Here is a 19053-nt window from a genome sequence, read left to right on the forward strand (position 1 = left end):
TGCCTCTCCCCTCTCCTCAGCCTCCTGTACATAGCAGATATGCTCCAACCCCTCCCTCCAGTACACCTCCTGCAGTATGCTGATGACACCGCATTCCTTGCCCTTGCTCCTACCCTCCAACGGTCCCAACGCCTTCTCCAGAATCATCTTGACCGTTTTGCTGCATGGTGTAACCAGTGGCTCCTGAAAATCAATCCTTCCAACACCCTCGCTCCTCCCGGCTCCTTGATTTCTCCCTTACCATCTGCACCTGTCCTGTCTGCCTCTCCTCCACCCTCACCTACCTTGGCCTCACCATTCACCATAACCTCACCTGGATCCCTCATCTCTGCTCTATCCAATCCAAAACCCACAACCACCTCAAACTCCTCTCTGGCCGGACATGAGGGTTGAACCCCTCTACCATCCTCCACACCTACAAATCCTTAATACGTCCTATCCTCTGTTATGCCAGTCTGGCCTGGATATCTGCCACCCCCCCCCCCAAATTCTCTAAGTCCCTCCAGATCCTCGAGCGCCATGCACTCCACCTCGCCTTCCGTATACACCTCCCATCCCCCACACGGATCCCCTATGACCTGATTGCTTTCCCCCATCTGCTCCTATTCCTTGAACATATCCACATACTCTACACCTCCCGCTGCCTTGGTCCCCCTCATCCCCTGGTTGCTCCTCTCCAACCCCTGCCCTCTGCCGAGCCTTCACTGTTGTGTCCCCCCTACCCTCCACCTCTACACTCTTCATCTCCTTTCCCAAGAAGGCGCCCGTCAACTCCCCCTCTCAGATGATGCGCTCTCTCCCTCCATTTATCCCTCCTATCAACTCTGATCCTCACCTCCCCCTCCTTTCCTCTGTCCTTTCCCCAGGCTCCCTCTTCCCTCCCCTTCCTCCTGTTTTCTCCCCACCAACCCTCTCTCTGCCTCCCTTCTCTCCCCCCCCCCCCAAGTCCTTTTGCATTCCCCTCCTCTGCCTTTCCGCACTCCCTCTCGCGTCTGCCCCCCCCCCCTCTTCTTATGAGTCATCGTCCTCCGTCGGCTCCTTCGCCCCCTTCCCCCCACTTTCCCATCATCTGTCCTAGGTTCCCCCCATCTGCCCTCGGCTGTGGTGTGTCATATTTGTGCCAAATTTTAGGAAAGTGTTCAAGTGAGCGTTCAGTGTTGTGCGTCTTTTCCAAAGTGTTGCGTACAGAAATCATGCTGTCGATGGGTGCGATGTCGCCGTGTTTTTTAATTGTCTGTCTATTATTTTATCTGTCTGCTTCCTGTGTATTTTATTAGCATCGCCAACCCTTTGTTTTATGTTTTAAGTTCCACATTTTTCCGCCATTTTACCATTTAAGTCACTGATTTTGTCGCCTGCTTTTACTATTTATTATCTTCATTTTTTTAAAAAAAATCTGTAGCCTGAAGAGCGGCATACTAAGCTCCTGCCAGCCCGCCCCCTTCGGGGTGAATCGAACTTCAATAAAGGAAAAAAAAATCTTTTATTATAGAAAAAAGGCATGCATCATGCAGACATAACTGTACACCATATTGGTCTAGCAATGTCACATAAGTGGAGTAATTCACTCGCTTCTTAAAATCCGCAAAAAGCAAAGTCTATTTCCAAATGCGCGAAAAGCCCCCCTGGACAGTTTCTATACATTATGCCAGGTACATAATATGCAAATTCTTTTGTAACAGGACATTCGGACAACCAGAAGGCATCAAAGGAATTCAGAGATGCATGGACATTCTTTTCACAAAATATTAATTTGAAAGAAGAGAACTTACATTTGTGGCCGATTGCAGGTCGATTTACAGCCATGAACATATAACTCATGCATGGACCTCGAAGTATGTTTTTGATGATGATGAGCACACAAGAGCCTAAGTTCATCTTTCTGCTCGGGTATAATGATTTTGGAATATAGCACTTTTATTTCGCCGATGATGACTAGAAAAATTGTTCAAATGGTTCAAATGGCTCTGAGCACTATGGGACTTAACTTCTGAGGTCATCAGTCCCCTAGAACTTAGAACTACTTAAACCTAACTAACCTAAGGACATCACACACATCCATGCCCGAGACAGGATTCGAACCTGCGACCGTAACGGTCACGCGGTTCCAGACTGTAGTGCCTAGAACCGCTCGGCCACAACGGCCGGCGATGATGACTAGAGAAATTTGTACAAAGTACCGACAGAGTCTCACTACACCATGTAACTGACTCAGAATCGGTACAGTTATGAAACTAAACGACTCATTTTATATCCACACTGTTTAGAAGTATACAAAATATGACAGAAGATTCATACAGAGTTTCATGCAGCTTTTCACAGCAGTGCACTTCCCACAATTCATCTATACATAACTGCAATACCCTACAGCACACATTCAGTGAAGAGGGTAGTAGAAGTGTTATGACTACATGCATTAGACAACCCCTCCAGAGAGCTATATTTACCCTCAAACCGATGTAGCACGATTCAGCCCTCATACTACGGACACACATCCTACTGAAAGACAGAACACTGTTCATTATACTGGACTGCAAATGTCCCAGATCTCAAAAAACATAAACGATTGACATAGACATCAAACGTTTCCAAGAGATTTATGATGAATTATAAGGGTGCTCCTGTGGAAATGTGTGCTATAGTAATTCTTAAGGACGTTTGTTCGAGGGGACAGAGTTAGCAGAGTACTAGTGGGTATTGTAGTAGTACATTCATTCCACAGAGTCAAGCAAAAGATCCAGTAATCAATTCAGTAACGTAGTAGAAGTAAACTCATACTATAGATCAGATAGGTTTCCAACTAGATGTAGTAGTAGTAGTAGTAGTAGAAGTAGTAGATTCGTAACACATATTCTCAACTACCTGAACCACACTGATCACTTACTGTTTTACAGATGAACTAAACCTGTTTTGCTGTAGGAATACCTCAAACATAGTCAGTGTTATTCCGTTACCACACTGGGGGCTCTTGGTGTAGCATTGTAATTAGTTACGCAGATCGTCCGGGGAAAGAGAATCACAACACGTGACTACGAATTCAGGTGTTAGCGCATTGTCGCCTGTCTAGAAATTACATGTCATATAAATGAAATAATGACAGATAGTATCCGACGCATGTCAGCGGAAATGTAATTTCACTCAAATCTCTCGGAAAACAGTACACATGTGGAAGAAGCTTTTATGCACTGCTGGCCGCAGTGAGATGAAAGGTCGTCAACTACCGGCATTTAGCGATGACGTTTAACGATTATAGCGATTAACTTAATTACAATATATTCAGTAATACCCGAATAACCATGCTATACTTCTAACTATACGTACACAAAAATGTAAACTCAGTCATTTGGGCACATTACTCGCCACATAATTAATACTGCCTCGATACTAATGTTTGGCATCTGTAAAAACTGCTACACTAACACACACGAACACACACACATCGCATTCAATAAACCACATACAAAATAATGAATCACATAATCAGAACCCGTTATGATATGGAATGAGTCAAGGAAGTATTTGTAAAAGCATGTATTTTCCTAAGCAATATTTTTAACCCTGAGCAAAATGAAATTGTAAACCCATGACGAAATCATGCACAAAATTTATGTTATTAATAGTGATAAACGACTTCAGTCCCGTCCTAATAAAACGTCATTACAGTCATGGAACCGATATTTTGATACGCCCTATGCAGCCTCAGTCGAGCCTTCTTTTCACCAAGTTATCAACTCCAGGCTTCTGAATAGTAATTGGTTGCGTGTGTGTATATGTGTGTGTGTGTGTGTGTGTGTGTGTGTGTGTGTGTGCGTGTATTGTGTTCAAAGGCATGCGCGTGTGTATTTATGGTACTTAAAATATCATTTTTTATGCTTACAGGTGTTCATGGAACCACTTAAGAAGATACAAGTTGAGGGATTTGCTATGTTTGCTGAACCTGAGCTCCTGTTTGGGAATTTAGACGAGCTATGTTGTGTAAGTGCTTGGAAATATATAGTTTTTATTGAAGATTGTATCATGTTGTCGTCATAAATATAGATAAACAAGAACAGCCAAGGATCGACGATCTACTTTTGTAGATGTATTCCACTGTGTACCAAGAGTGTGCAACCTTTTAATACGCAAATGCGTCAGTGCTTACGTAATCTGTCTTACCCTTTCAGTGGACAGGTTCATCTATCCCACTCGTCGTTGCTTTAAATTTGGATTTCTGTCCTCTTCCTTCAATAAAGCGGCAATCTGGTTCCCTATCATTCAACTGTGATCGGATCTGCTGAGTCACGAGGAGGAAAGTAGCGATGAACTTCAGTCCAACGGAATCACAAAGACTTTCCATCCTTAAAAACACAAAGTCTGTCACAAAAGTAAATAAAAAGTGAGAAATTAAGTAGGAACCAATATGGTGATGTGGAAAGAGGAGGTCTTCTGTGAAGCTAATCAGTTTTAACTGCTTGGCTTCTGAGCGTCAAAAGAGTTTTAACACTGATCGATTTTTCAAGTTTTTGCACTGCTACCAGAAAGGAAATCGGTAAACAGCTAATAAAAGCAGACGAAACGTAAAAAAGAAGCTATATTATTGATAAGATTTAAATAGGGATATCGGGTTCATTGCAAGATATCACTGTATAACGTATCAGCGTTTCAACAAATTGCAGAAGAAATTCAGTCAATTGCTCGCACTGCACTGATACACTTCTCACCACTAAACTCCGCCTTGCAGTATATTTGTAAAAGTCAGCAGTAAATAAAGTCAAAGGCTGTCTCAAGCACTTAATACACATGCAAGTAATTTTCAAGCGTTTGTGTAAAATATTCCAACTCATTGACGATCTACTTGTGGATGTCCAGTCGGGTTGATGGTTCGATTGCCTACGCACTGTTTGGAAGATTGACCTAGTCTTCATCGTTAGAAACTGCGAGAGATGGTGATGGGTAAGATCCCTGTTTATGTTTAACGAAAGTTCGAGGCATCACTAGCACCCCGATATAAGCATATCGGGGTTCGACTCCCGTTGCCGACTACACCATGTTATAGTATTCCTGCACACGAACTCGGTATCTCGTGAAACGAGAAACGTATTGTGGTTTTAGACTGTGAGATATCCGATAAAACTAAGACAAATGAGTGCCAGATACCACAAACCTTCCCTAACTTGAAACTTACTTATACAGGGTGTCCCAGGAGGAATGGTCAATAGTCAAGGATATGACAGGAACGATCATTCGAAGCAAAAATGTCTAGTAAAAATGAACTCTAAAATGGGTACCTTAAGAGTTATGAACATTTCTTCATCTTCGATATTGTGGAATAAATCTCTTCCACTGCAAGCTCCTTGCTGATTGATAAAATTTTTATTTTGCTTCTGGGAAAAGAGTTGCTTGGGTGGTCAAGATAAATGGGACATGAGGATCTGGTATCAATGGGCATGAGGGCAGCACACAGCCCTCCCGGCCATTGTCGACTTTCACATCTTTGCTTGTCATTCAAATAGCTCCTCAGATGGCCTCACGAGACTTAGTGCACCCCGTTCCAGTCATCCCACCATGGAAAAATCCCTGACAGTACCGTGAACTGAATCCGGGTCCTCGACATGAGAGTCAGACGGGCTTTCTAGTCGGCTACAGAGGCGGACAAACTACAGAAGCAAAAGAAACGTAACAAAAAATGTAATGTAGAAATTAAATATGCTTAAATGAATGTTGGGTTGAAAATCACAGTATTTTACTAGGGGAGGTTATATACCTTTGCTTACTGCCAGTTTTGAGTTGATAGCCTCTTATACACTACTGAGCGAAAACATTATGACCACCTGCTTAAAAGCGTGTTGGTCCACTTCTGGAACGCAATTCAGCAGTGATTCTGCGTGCCACGGATTCGACAATTTCCAGAAGTTTGTGGCACCGGATGCCTATGCACAGGTAACACACTTCCCGTAATTTACTGGCGGTTGGTTTGCAGGCCCGAATCTGGCGCACGATGGCGTTCCTGATGGGTTTCATAGTAATTAGATAAGCCGAATTTGATGGCCAAGACATCAACGTGAGTTAACTATCATGCTCCTCAAACGATTGCAGCACGATTCTGGCCTTCTGACACCGACAGTTACCCTGCTGGAAGAGGCCATCGCTGTTGAGAAGACATCAATCTTAAGGGATTATAGGTAGTGTCTACTAATGCCCACGTAGTCTACGGGTATCATGGTGCCTTCGACTACTACCATACGTCCCATGGAAACCCAGGTGAGTGTCCCCCATAATATAACACTGCTCCCACCGGCCTGTGTCGCTGACGCACTGTATGTTTCGAGCAGCCGTTCGCCTATCTGGACACGACCATCAACCAGGTTTAACAATAAAAGGGATTCATCCTACCAGGCGATACGATTCCATTGAGCCGCGAGTCACTCTCGATGATCCTGTGCCCAATGTAATCATAACTGACTATACTGTTCGGTCAACAATGGAACACTTAGGATCCTCTGCTGCGAAACACCATATTCAACACTTTTCGTTGAACAGTGTGCTCCAAAACATTTGTGCCTGCGCCAGCACTGTTCTCTGTCACCAGATTTACCACAGATCTCAGCCTATCTTATTTTAGAGAGCGGGCAACCCTCCGATCCCTATATTCTGTGTTGAGGTAAGGACGTCCAACTTCTTGTCGCCTACTCGTGGTTTCAGTATTCTTCAACCACTTTTCGTAGATGCTCGCGACAGTAGCACGCAAACAGCCGACCATCTTTGCCGTTTCCGAGATGCTCGCTCCCAGGCACTGGGCTACGACAATCTGGCTTTTCTCAAAATCGCTTAAGTCGGTGGGTTTCCCCTTTTGCGCCACATCGGTGCTAGAATGATTCGTCTCTGCTCCGATCGCACACTTCTCTTAATGCGCCAACTTACCTCAGCGCCACCATGCAGTATACAACCTCGCAGTGTGTAGTAGTCATAATGTTTTGGTTCATCAGAGTAAGTGACCTTCAGTTTAAAGTCTAATCAGAATCAAGTTTGCAACTTGACTTTTTTAACGTGCACAGACCATGGCCAGAGACGAAAGAAGAGATAATTGACAAAAAATCCCATGGCCGACAGAGAATTCAAGCCCGAACCATTGAATTTGTAGTCTGATTCTGTATCATTCAGTCACAGAGCCACATCCAGGCAACGATAAAGACTAAGTACGTTTTCAATACAAATAATGTGTGTAGTTTGCTCATTACATTTCACATTCACAGTTACAAATTAAGCCTTCGTAGGCTCATTCCTCGTTCAGTTAATCAAAGAGCGACCTGTTGCTGACAAGAGGTGACTCGCACTCTTCCTCCACTGCGGCCGTCACATATCTTCGCTATGTCAGAAAACTTCCTGTCCGCAACTATCGCTGCATAAGGAGTGGATAAAATCCTAAGAAAAGACCATTCTCTACAATATCATGAGCCACAAATATCAACGTCCTCTGTAATCAAATTGGGCTGAATGCAGATATTTGTTCTTATGTTCGAGTTTATCATAAACAATGATTCAGTTTAATCTCGGATCGTGTTGGCTTTACCACAGCATCTTCTCGCTATGTGGTCGCTTAACATAGTTCCCAGTACAAAGATCTTCAGGTACGTTTGAAATTCAGGTAGTCCGATTACAGTGAGCGCCAAATACACGCAGCTCAGTTCTGCCTATATGGATTTAACCCAGCCTTGACACATTACATTTCTAGAACAGTGGTGAGATCCTGCAACCACTATTCTTATGTGTTGTTAACAAGAGTCTGGAATCTACCAAGCGATTCGGTCTTGGGACTCGGCGTCTGAAAAGTAAGAAACGCTTGAGAAAGTTTGTTCCCTCTGTTTTCAGTTCAGTTTCTCGTAGGAGTGTTCCTTCAAAAATAATAATCTGTTACTTCTGTTTCAGGTAACGTACGCATTCTGTAAGGAGTTCATAAGCTTGATGTTGGAAAACGTTGGACCTAATGGTGACCTGCCTGTTACCGACGTCTTGGTCAAGTTATTTCAAAAGGTTTGAATATATCTATTATTTTTCAACTGCACCTGTGTTCTTATTTTTGCTTAAATTAAGTGTATTTATGCTATACCGCATATAGGTACCGTTACGAAATAATACAATTCTGTTCTTACTTGTATTGTTTAAAAGAAAGATACGAAGTTTGCCAATTATCACTGTCTTTTCAGTATAACAACTGTATATTTTGTTTGACTGACAAACATCCAGACTACTCACATAAATATCATGGCAGTACAACCTTAAGATGTTGCTTCTAGTTACTATCAGCTTGCACAAAGATAAAAAAAAGGAAAGGGAAAGAACAACATAAGTTGCAGGGAAATCAACACGAAGCTCTGAAAACCTTTCATTTGGACGTCAACTTCTTCAATGATATTAAAACTACGGTTTTGTGATGTTCCTCCACAACACCCTTCGCGGTCAATATTATTGGTTTCTGAAAGGTTCAGAATGTACAAATCCTACTCCCTTATACACAGCCTGACAAAAAAGTGAAGCACGCAAGTGGGGAGGAGGAGACGAAATGAAACTTCAAGGGTTGAGAGACAATGTGATGCTATTCCAGTGATTACAAAATCCAGTCAAATTTACAAAGAATTTGGCAGTATGAGCACATTTATCAGAATGATATGCACCCACTCAGGCCCGGAAGTAAGCACTGATTCGATGGAGGAGAGTGTCATTAACCCATTTTATCCACTCCTGAACTAGCTGGCCCACAACTACACTCCTGGAAATGGAAAAAAGAACACATTGACACCGGTGTGTCAGACCCACCATACTTGCTCCGGACACTGCGAGAGGGCTGTACAAGCAATGATCACACGCACGTCACAGCGGACACACCAGGAACCGCGGTGTTGGCCGTCGAATGGCGCTAACTGCGCAGCATTTGTGCACCGCCGCCGTCAGTGTCAGCCAGTTTGCCGTGGCATACGGAGCTCCATCGCAGTCTTTAACACTGGTAGCATGCCGCGACAGCGTGGACGTGAACCGTATGTGCAGTTGACGGACTTTGAGCGAGGGCGTATAGTGGGCATGCGGGAGGCCGGGTGGACGTACCGCCGAATTGCTCAACACGTGGGGCGTGAGGTCTCCACAGTACATCGATGTTGTCGCCAGTGGTCGGCGGAAGGTGCACGTGCCCGTCGACCTGGGACCGGACCGCAGCGACGCACGGATGCACGCCAAGACCGTAGGATCCTACGCAGTGCCGTAGGGGACCGCACCGCCACTTCCCAGCAAATTAGGGACACTGTTGCTCCTGGGGTATCGGCGAGGACCATTCGCAACCGTGTCCATGAAGCTGGGCTACGGTCCCGCACACCGTTAGGCCGTCTTCCGCTCACGCCCCAACATCGTGCAGCCCGCCTCCAGTGGTGTCGCGACAGGCGTGAATGGAGGAACGAATGGAGACGTGTCGTCTTCAGCGATGAGAGTCGCTTCTGCCTTGGTGCCAATGATGGTCGTATGCGTGTTTGGCGCCGTGCAGGTGAGCGCCACAATCAGGGCTGCATACGACCGAGGCACACAGGGCCAACACCCGGCATCATGGTGTGGGGAGCGATCTCCTACACTGGCCGTACACCACTGGTGATCGTCGAGGGGACACTGAATAGTGCACGGTACATCCAAACCGTCATCGAACCCATCGTTCTACCATTCCTAGACCGGCAAGGGAACTTGCTGTTCCAACAGGACAATGCACGTCCGCATGTATCCCGTGCCACCCAACGTGCTCTGGAAGGTGTAAGTCAACTACCCTGGCCAGCAAGATCTCCGGATCTGTCCCCCATTGAGCATGTTTGGGACTGGATGAAGCGTCGTCTCACGAGGTCTGCACGTCCAGCACGAACGCTGGTCCAACTGAGGCGCCAGGTGGAAATGGCATGGCAAGCCGTTCCACAGGACTACATCCAGCATCTCTACGATCGTCTCCATGGGAGAATAGCAGCCTGCATTGCTGCGAAAGGTGGATATACACTGTACTAGTGCCGACATTGTGCATGCTCTGTTGCCTGTGTCTATGTGCCTGTGGTTCTGTCAGTGTGATCATGTGATGTATCTGACCCCAGGAATGTTTCAATAAAGTTTCCCCTTCCTGGGACAATGAATTCACGGTGTTCTTATTTCAATTTCCAGGAGTGTATTATGACAAGTCCTTGATATGCTGGACTTTGGCAGTTCTTATTGGGGGAAAATCTTTGGATTTTGGTGGCCGCAGGAGTACCTCACCATCATGCAGACCGTTTATATGGACACATATCATGTGCGGACGTGCGTCGTCCTGATGAAAAATAGCATCACGATGATACAGCATGAAGATGCATTATGCCCATGACGTACTGTTGTGCCATTATAGTTCCCTCAGTCACTACACAAAATCATACCCGATGGCTCCCCACTCCACGACGTCAGCAGTAACAACGCTGTGCCTTTCCAAAGCATTTGAAGAATGGGACTTCTCCCCAGACTGCCGCTATACTTGCCAACGATGGTTATCCGGGGTGGGGTACTGCAGAACCACGAATCATTGCTGAACATAGTGCAAAGGCACTCATTAGCAGTCCATGTTCCCCTCTCATGGGACCACTCCAAACGCAGACATTTGTGTTGTGATGTTCCCGGGAGCCTATGCATGGGGCGGTAATTCCCTAGTCCGGCTGCTGTCAGTCGCTGCTATGGTGTTGCAGGGAATCCATTACTTGTTCTAGGACGGCAGACGCTGATGTGAAGAGGCTGCGATGTGCTTTGTACACAAAGTGGCAATCCTCCCTTGTGGTGGTCACTTGTGGTCGACCGGAACCTTGACGACGAGTATGACTCCCCTCTTGTTCCCATGCAGTAAAACACTGGGCCACTGCCACATCCGAATGCCCCCCAAATCTGGACATTGCATGATTTGATCAGCAGGTCACGTGGAGACCCACAATGAAACTCATTTGAAACCTGGTATGTGCACATAATGCTGTATCATACGAGTACACAGCATCTCCGTATCCTTCATTGTGATCACTCAACATCTGACACTGTTCACGCCCCGTATACAACGTACCAAGCTAGGTAACAAGAATAAACATGAATCACACTAATACACTCTGGTGGCTTTCTACATGTCACTATGAATTGAAACTCTAATCATTTACATATGCGCCGATAGTATGTACGTATACGAAATTACACTGACACACGACCTTGTCTTTTAGGTCATTCAGTATTCTGTCAGGAGAGTAAAATTATTGATTATTATTATTTCATTAACATTAAATTTTGCGCTCATGGAAAAGCTGTGAATTATACTCTGACTGAAACCATAACACGCTTAACGGTGTAAAATCGTTAACATATTGCAAAGATAACTTTGACCCTGCTTTCGGATTTGAACTTGATACTGGTCGTTGTTTGCTGGCGACGACAGGTATTTCAAAACATCTACATCACTGTGGCTCCAATTAGAACACCAGAGAACTGTCGCAATCATGGACAGGAAACGGAATACAAGCAGCACATCGTTCTATAGGTGCTTATATTCACGATTCCAAGATAGCAGTGGGTCATCTGCACATGAGGCATCCATCAGTGTTTTCTGGAGACTCTGGTCAGTACCCAACGAAATGGCTGAAAGTATTCGACCGAGACGCCAGATGCAACAGGTGGAACCACGTGATGTGCTTGGTAAAACTATAGTTTTACTAGGAAGGAACGGGCCAGCTATGATTAGAGAATAACGAAGAGAAGTCCAATAGCGTATCTTGCCCACTTAGCAGAAGAATAATTGAAGAAAAATGTTGTAGAAGAGGTGTATCGATCTTTGGCATCAACCTCCACCAGCATTCCAATTCCCTGTGATGAATGGGTTCAGCCAATTCGGACCTACACCACCATCCTGAAACGACATCTCAGCATACGACCAATGTATGTACAACTGACTCCATCGCCAAATATATCGTCCCACAGATATATGGAAGATGGAGAGCAACGTATTCATCTGGTTTTGCTGTGGACAATTTGTGCGCTATGCTGCAGAGAAAGAAGACAAATATTCCACTACTACTGCGCTGAAAGACGTCAACCATTACAGTAGTCCTATTCGCGCAAGTCAACTGCAGACGATTATCGTCGAGCTGTGGGGCGAAGCCCATCGCCGCACCCTGGACGATGTTGGTCCCCAAGGCATCGTAGCGGTTTATCGTCACTGTGTAGAGATACAATCCGCTCGCCTAACCACCGAATTCAGAAAATTAAGCGAGGCACCCATCTATGGAGGTGAGACCGCCACAGACGAAAATCCCACATGAACACAGTTACTAAGACGACAGAAAATCTCATCACTGGCTGGGCGCTAGTCGACTGAGGGGCTTCTTTTGCTGTAATGTCGAATTCCTATCGGCACCAGCTAAATAAGACTACGTTCTGTGATACGAAAGCGACAGTGTTGAACGTAAGTATCAGTAACAGATCACAGCAATTCGAATTTGTCGTTTTAACCAAATGTAGTCATTATGTTAATCTCAAATGGGACTTCTTGAAAGCATCGCAAGCAGTCATAGACTTTGGAAAGTTAGAGCTCCAGATTGGCCGAAACTGTTCCAACAAGCACACATAGCAAAGATCGCCTTCATAAATGGAAGAAAAGGAAGATTAGAGTTAAATATCTCGTGGACAATGACGTCATTAGTGACGAAGTACAAACTCACATTAGGGAAGGATAGGGAAGGAAATCGTACATGTGGTTTCAAAGTCATGAAATTTGGCTTAAGCAATTTAGTGAAATCACAGATAACCTGAATCTGGATGGCCAGTAATGGATTAGAACCGTCGTCCTCCTGAATGTTATCGACGACATCAGTTCCAGTCGTCAGTTGGAACGTTCATTTAAACTGTGAAGCATTTGTCGATTGCAAAATAAGGTACTCAGACTCACAAAGGAAACTACATGCCAGCCACAATCATAAACATTTTATATGGCCAAGGACAACACTGGATCAATAGCTGTCACGAGCAACCACAGCTCATCCCTAAAGGTATATGTGTAGGGACAGCCAAACTAGTCCATAACGACCAGCTTCTGTTCAGAAGCACCAGAGGAGAGCATGACATTCGTTTGGCGTATTACTTTAGTACTAAAATTAGCTTATTTTGATTAACTAGTGAGCTTTGAAGATTAATTTTTAAATTTCTTGCATTTTTGTGTATTTGGTAGATACAGTCAAAGTTTTAATAACTGTCTTTAGTAAGGATGTGCACTGTGACTGCTACATTCGGATGCAGGCTGAGATGGTCACCCTTCACTCAGAGCACCAGGCAGTGCTTACTTCAGTCACGCAGCTTGAGGTTGTTGCCAACGGGAATCACAGTGAGAGGCAGGATGTGCGGATCCAAGGGACGTCCAGCACGTTAAATTTGTCCCCCAATGGATCTCTTACTGTTTCAGGCCCAGTCACTTCCTGCACTGATGGTGATCCCTCACCTGTGGTCGAATAGGAGGTCGTTACAATATGTGACAGGCAAAAGAGACTTTCTGGGGGCCCAATCAAAATACCTCCCCAGTTTTTGGGACAAACAGTTTCATGCACTATCTGCAGCTGATAAAGATCCTGAGGCAGATGCAGACATTCGCTCTGTTCATTATAAGCCTCTCCGCCTGCAAGACCTGGGCATTCACAGAAGGTGGGATTACTGGTAGTTGGGAGCTCCCATGTTAGGGATGTAATGGGGTCCCTTAGGGATACAGCTGCCAAGCAGGGAAAGAAGTCCAGTGTGCACTCTGTGTGCTTACTGGGAGGGGGGTTGGGTCATCCCAGATGTGGAACTTTTCCTCCAGATGCCGTGAAGGGCACAAGTTGCAACCAACTACAGGTGGTGCTTCTGTCGGTACTAGTGAAGTGTGTCTCTTTGCAATGGAAGAGAGTCTCTCTGGTTTCTGGCGGCTATCAGAAGTGTTAGACTTCCAGTCTTGCTTGCGAGGTGAATGCAGATCCTATCATCTGTAGCATCGTCGATAGGACCGACTGCTTACTTTTGGTGCAGAGCAGAGTGGAGGGTCTGAATCAGAAGCTCAGACAGTTCTGCGGTTGTGTAGGCTGCACATTCCTCGAAGTGGGCCACATAATGATGGGGTTTTGGGTTCCCATTACTAGATTATGGGCCCATTACACTCAGGAGGTGGCTAAAAGGGTAGTTCAGGCTACTTGGAGTATACTGGGCGGTTTTTTAGATTAGAGGGTCTCTGGGAGATACAAGAAAGTCTTCAGTCTCAAAGGGCGTAGGTTAGACACGGAACGAGGGTAGACCTAGGAATAATCGGTATTATAGTCGTAAACTGTTGTAGCTATGATGGGAAAGAACCACACCTCCAAGATGTAATAGAAAGCACTGAAGCTCAAATCGTTGTAGGTACGGAAAGCTGGCTAAAGCCTGAGGTAAGTTCAACCGAAATTCTTACAAAGAACCTAACGATGTTCAGAAAGGATAGATTAAATAAAGTTCGTCGTGGAGTGTTTGTTGCTGTAAGAAGTAGCGTATCTTGTAGTGAAATCGAAGTAGATACTTCATGTCAGTTAGTACGGCTAGAGGTCATAACTGACAACCAGAATAAATTAATAATTGGTTCCTTCACCAACCCTCCCATTCAGATGTTACAGTTACTGAAAGGTTCAAAGAAAACTTGAGCCTCATTTCAGTTAGGTACCCCATCCACACTTCAATCAACTCTCGATACGTTGACGAAAATACTTGTTTGACGTAGGTGGTGGGCATAAAAAATCGTCCGAAATTGTAATAAATGCGTTCTCCAAAAATTATTTTAAGTAATTATTTCAGGAGCTCACTCAAAGTGTAAATGGTCGCGAAAACATACGTGTCTTCTCACCAACAAATAATACTGAACAATAGGAGGCATTATGACAGATACGGGGTTTAGTGATCGCAATATCGTTCAAGCGAGACTTAATACTGTAACATCTAAATCCACCAAACATACACGCACAATGTTTATACTTAAAAAACAAGAAAAAAATTTACTTGACGCCTACACAAGAGGCAGTATCCACTCTTTTCAAACTATGTAAGCACAGACCAGATGCGGCTTGAATTTAAAGAAACAGTATTGACGGCAGTTGAGAAAGTTATTTTAAATAAAACCCTTTTCGAGGTTATACTGTAAACGGAAAATCGGATAACATAAATCGTGGGACGTTTTTTACATGCTAATGTTAGAAATAGTATTTTCGTCTGTTTATACAAAACATATAACGTCATATGTAAAACTTGGTGAAGCTACTGCATAGGCCACACTGGCAGGAACTTTCATAATAGATACACTGAACACGTTAACTGTTACACACATAACCAGTTCACGAAATCAGTAATAGCAACACATGTAAAACACACTTGACACTGATTAACTGCATACTCCTCCACTTCTAGAGATCACATACATTGGATTTAATACAGGAGTTGGAAATTTATGTACCCCACAAAAAGCAAAGGGGGAAAATTCTCAATGACACACGTTTGTTTCTCCTATACATAATAACTGTAGCAAGTTCCCTAAACATACTGATTTCTTCATAGACTCTGCTCAATATATACAACAAAACAGAATATAAAGCATAATCGATCATTTAAAAGTGAGTAATGGTGCAACAGATTTATAATTGACAACGTTAAGCAAGTAATGAAATCCACAGAAAATGTAACACCTGTGTGTTCAAAGTCTTTGTGAAACCATACTTTCATAATATTTCTGTAACATATTTTTATTTCAGAAACGTGCGGTGTGAGTTATGGCTTGTGCGTGGATGGTATTCTGCGTAATGGAGGAGACATAGCAACTGAAAGTAAACGGTCAAAAATATTATATCTAACATTAGCATAGAAAAAAACACCACAAGATATATTTTGTCTGATTTTCCGACTGCAATATATCCTCAAAAAGACGACCACAGTGGAAGAGATTCAGACAAATAAACATGCCAAAATCACGCAAAATACTTACGTAGACAAATGCACATGACAATTACAATTGCCTTGCGGTTCTAGGTGCCTCAGTCTGGAACCGCGAGACCGCTACGGTCGCAGGTTCGAATCCTGCCTCGGGCATGGATGTGTGTGATGTCCTTAGGTTAGTTAGGTTTAAGTAGTTCTAAGTTCTAGGGGACTGATGACTTCAGCTGTTAAGTTCCATAGTGCTCAGAGCCATTTGAACCATTTTGAACAATTACAATTAATCCTCAAAAATCGTTGTGTTAAAAGGATAAAAAAACACCTAACTGATGCAGTGTTTCATTGTTTACGTCATGAATAACACACGTGTAGGCTTCGCAAAACATGAGTTATAATGAATGAAATAATAAAACTGTAGTCGTAGAACACTGCGTTTTTTTTTTTTTTTTAGTTCATGAAGCGCAGAATTTTAAAATTTCTGAGCATTAACACAAATTGCCAATCTCTAGACCACTTTGAAATCCTATAAAGATCAGACTGAACATTTGTGCTGCTTTTTCAAGACAGTACTTCATCATACGAAGAGCGTCCGATAAGTAATGAAACAATTTTTTTTTCTCGCCCAACTTCGGTTAAAAATATGCGGAAGTTGTTGTGCGACTTCGTGGGATATCCCCGCTTCAGCTCCTATAGTTCCATGAAGTTGCGATAGGTGACGTCGCTATACGTAGCCTTCAAAATGGCGTCTGTAACGGAAGTGCGTTCCAGGCAGAGGGCTGTCATTGAGTTTCTTTTGGCGGAAAACCAGAGCATCGCAGTTATTCGTAGGCGCTTGCAGAACGTCGACGAGAATTTGTCAGTGAACAAAATCACGGTGAGCCGTTGGACGAGGCGTCTGTCATCATCGCTGCAAGGTCGCGCAAACATGTCCGATCTCCCGGATGCCGGCCTGCCGCACACTGCTGTAACTGTTGCAATGTTGAAACGTACGGACTTCAGCGTGTTCGTAGCCATAAAAATGCCTTCTCCATAACAACGCAAGGCACCAGAGAGAAGATCACGAAACTTCATTGGACTGTTCTCCCTCATCTAACTTACAGTCAACGTGAAGTACGTATCATCGTCATACTTCCAACATGAGCTAACCAGTCTGCTACTTATTCCAGTATTTGCACGTGGCTGCCTGTTCCGGGCACAGAGGCCGTTCCTACAGCAATAAATTTGACGTTGCATAATAATTACACCGATGGCCAAACTAAAATATGAAATAGGAATTTTCGTTTGAAAATCGTCTATATTGTCTGCTACCAACTTTTACTTGGGTATAAAAAAGTCATGCTGTGTATAGAGGAGTAGCAACGCATGTCCGTTTGTCTTTAAGCGTTTATTTTGTTCTGACAGCATGTCATCTGCGAAGTTGTCGTGAAGAAAACTGCTTATTTTTGAAACACCTTTTCGTGAATAGTGGTTGTGTATGGTACTGTACTTACGTTTTCCGTCAAGTTTTTCATTTTTAGTATGTTGTCTATTGCTATTGTATAAACTGTTTCCCAAACTTTTTTATGTACTTCACTGTCACCTGTCTTCCCACATATTTTATACAAAAAAGTATTTGAGGAAATACTTATGTTGACATAGTCATAGAGAGAGAGAGAGGAATTGTGTAATTTTCGTCACTCACTTGTTCATCGTTTGGTTTTGTTCGCAGTGATGCCAGTTTTAAATGGTTGGTGAAAACTATTGCGGTGTGTCTGCTGGAGAGATCTTGTGTGACGTGTTTTGTTTGGTAGATGAACAGACACATGAATAAAACAAATACACAGTGACGTAAACACAGTCTAACCTGTCTACCGCGGCCATTGTAGCTCGTAGCATCGGCGCACACCAAGTAGTCGCACAGAATACAAATCTATATAATCACACGAAAGAAAACTCTAACCCAGAAATCATAAATCACCCGAGGAAATACAATGAAGTTGAATGGATAGAAAATCTTAAATTTAACCTATTTGCGTCCCTATCAATCCAGCAGTGTTCACATAACACACTGTAGTTCTGTGGATGGAGCCTACCAACCCTGCTGAATTCAAACAACGTAATGGAAAAATGGGAAAAGAAAACAAGCAATAGCGTCGTTTAAAAGGTGACAGGCACTAGCAGCATTCTTTCATAAAAGTTGAGCGGTTACATGGTAAGATTTTGAATGCTACGTACAATCATGACGTGCGCTGGTAGATCTCACCTTGAAAACGTACATGTAAGTATAGTTCGCTAGAGCAGGCCGGAGTGGCCGAGCGGTTCTAGGCTCTACAGTCTGGAACCGCGCGACCGCTACTGTCGCAGGTTCGAATCCTGCCTCGGGCATGGATGTGTGTGATGTCCTTAGGTTAGTTAGATTTAAGTAGTTCTAAGTTCTAGGGGACTGATGACCTCAGCAGTTAAGTCCGATAGTGCTCAGAGCCATTTGAACCAACAGTTCGCTAGAATCAGCTTGTCATCACACGTATACCGCACTACCAGACACTGAAGAGTTTAACTCTCCGAAGAGTGATTGTGTTTTTTTTTTTTTTTTTGCATTTATATGAAATTCCATTGTGTAAAACTTTCTTAATTACTAAGTAAGGTTTCGCCGAGTTTGCTGACGTTAGTCTCATGTATGAGGAGGTAATAAGCTGTTGTCGAGATTCTAAAGGTTGCTATACAAAGGACAGTCTCCAGCCAAGTGGTGACATGCTTCAAGGGCTTCGCGACAATATACTGAAACAGGGGTGCTGTGACCGCCTTGAAGTGAACTTGTTTGGTCTCGTAGTATATAGACCTTTCGGTGTGACTTTCCGTGTCAGAGGCTGTGGGAGTCAAATATAACACCAGAAAACGATCCATAGTCTAGACAGCAAACTCCTTCCATCGCAGCATTGCAGTATTCAAGCTGCAGAATGCGCAAGTCTTGTCAGATGATGACTTCCCACCGACCAGTTTTATCTCCTATGAGTTAACAATGCATGTTTTGTTTATCAAAAAAAAAAAATGGTTCAAATGGCTCTGAGCACTATGGGACTCAACTGCTGAGGTCATTAGTCCCCTAGAACT

General features: G+C 43.8%; 1 protein-coding gene across 1 annotated transcript in view; it reads left to right on the forward strand.

Moving 5' to 3' along the window:
- Nucleotides 1–19053, forward strand: part of LOC126248960 (pleckstrin homology domain-containing family G member 7-like) — a 191069-nt gene that overhangs the window by 32256 nt on the left and 139760 nt on the right. The window contains exons 2-3 of the mRNA XM_049950495.1: nucleotides 3880–3975; nucleotides 7906–8010. Of these exons, the coding sequence (XP_049806452.1) occupies nucleotides 3880–3975; nucleotides 7906–8010 (201 nt within the window). The remainder of the gene's footprint in view (nucleotides 1–3879; nucleotides 3976–7905; nucleotides 8011–19053) is intronic.

The sequence above is a fragment of the Schistocerca nitens genome, chromosome 3 (assembly GCF_023898315.1).
Source record: "Schistocerca nitens isolate TAMUIC-IGC-003100 chromosome 3, iqSchNite1.1, whole genome shotgun sequence".
Classification (NCBI taxonomy): Eukaryota; Metazoa; Arthropoda; class Insecta; order Orthoptera; family Acrididae; genus Schistocerca; species Schistocerca nitens.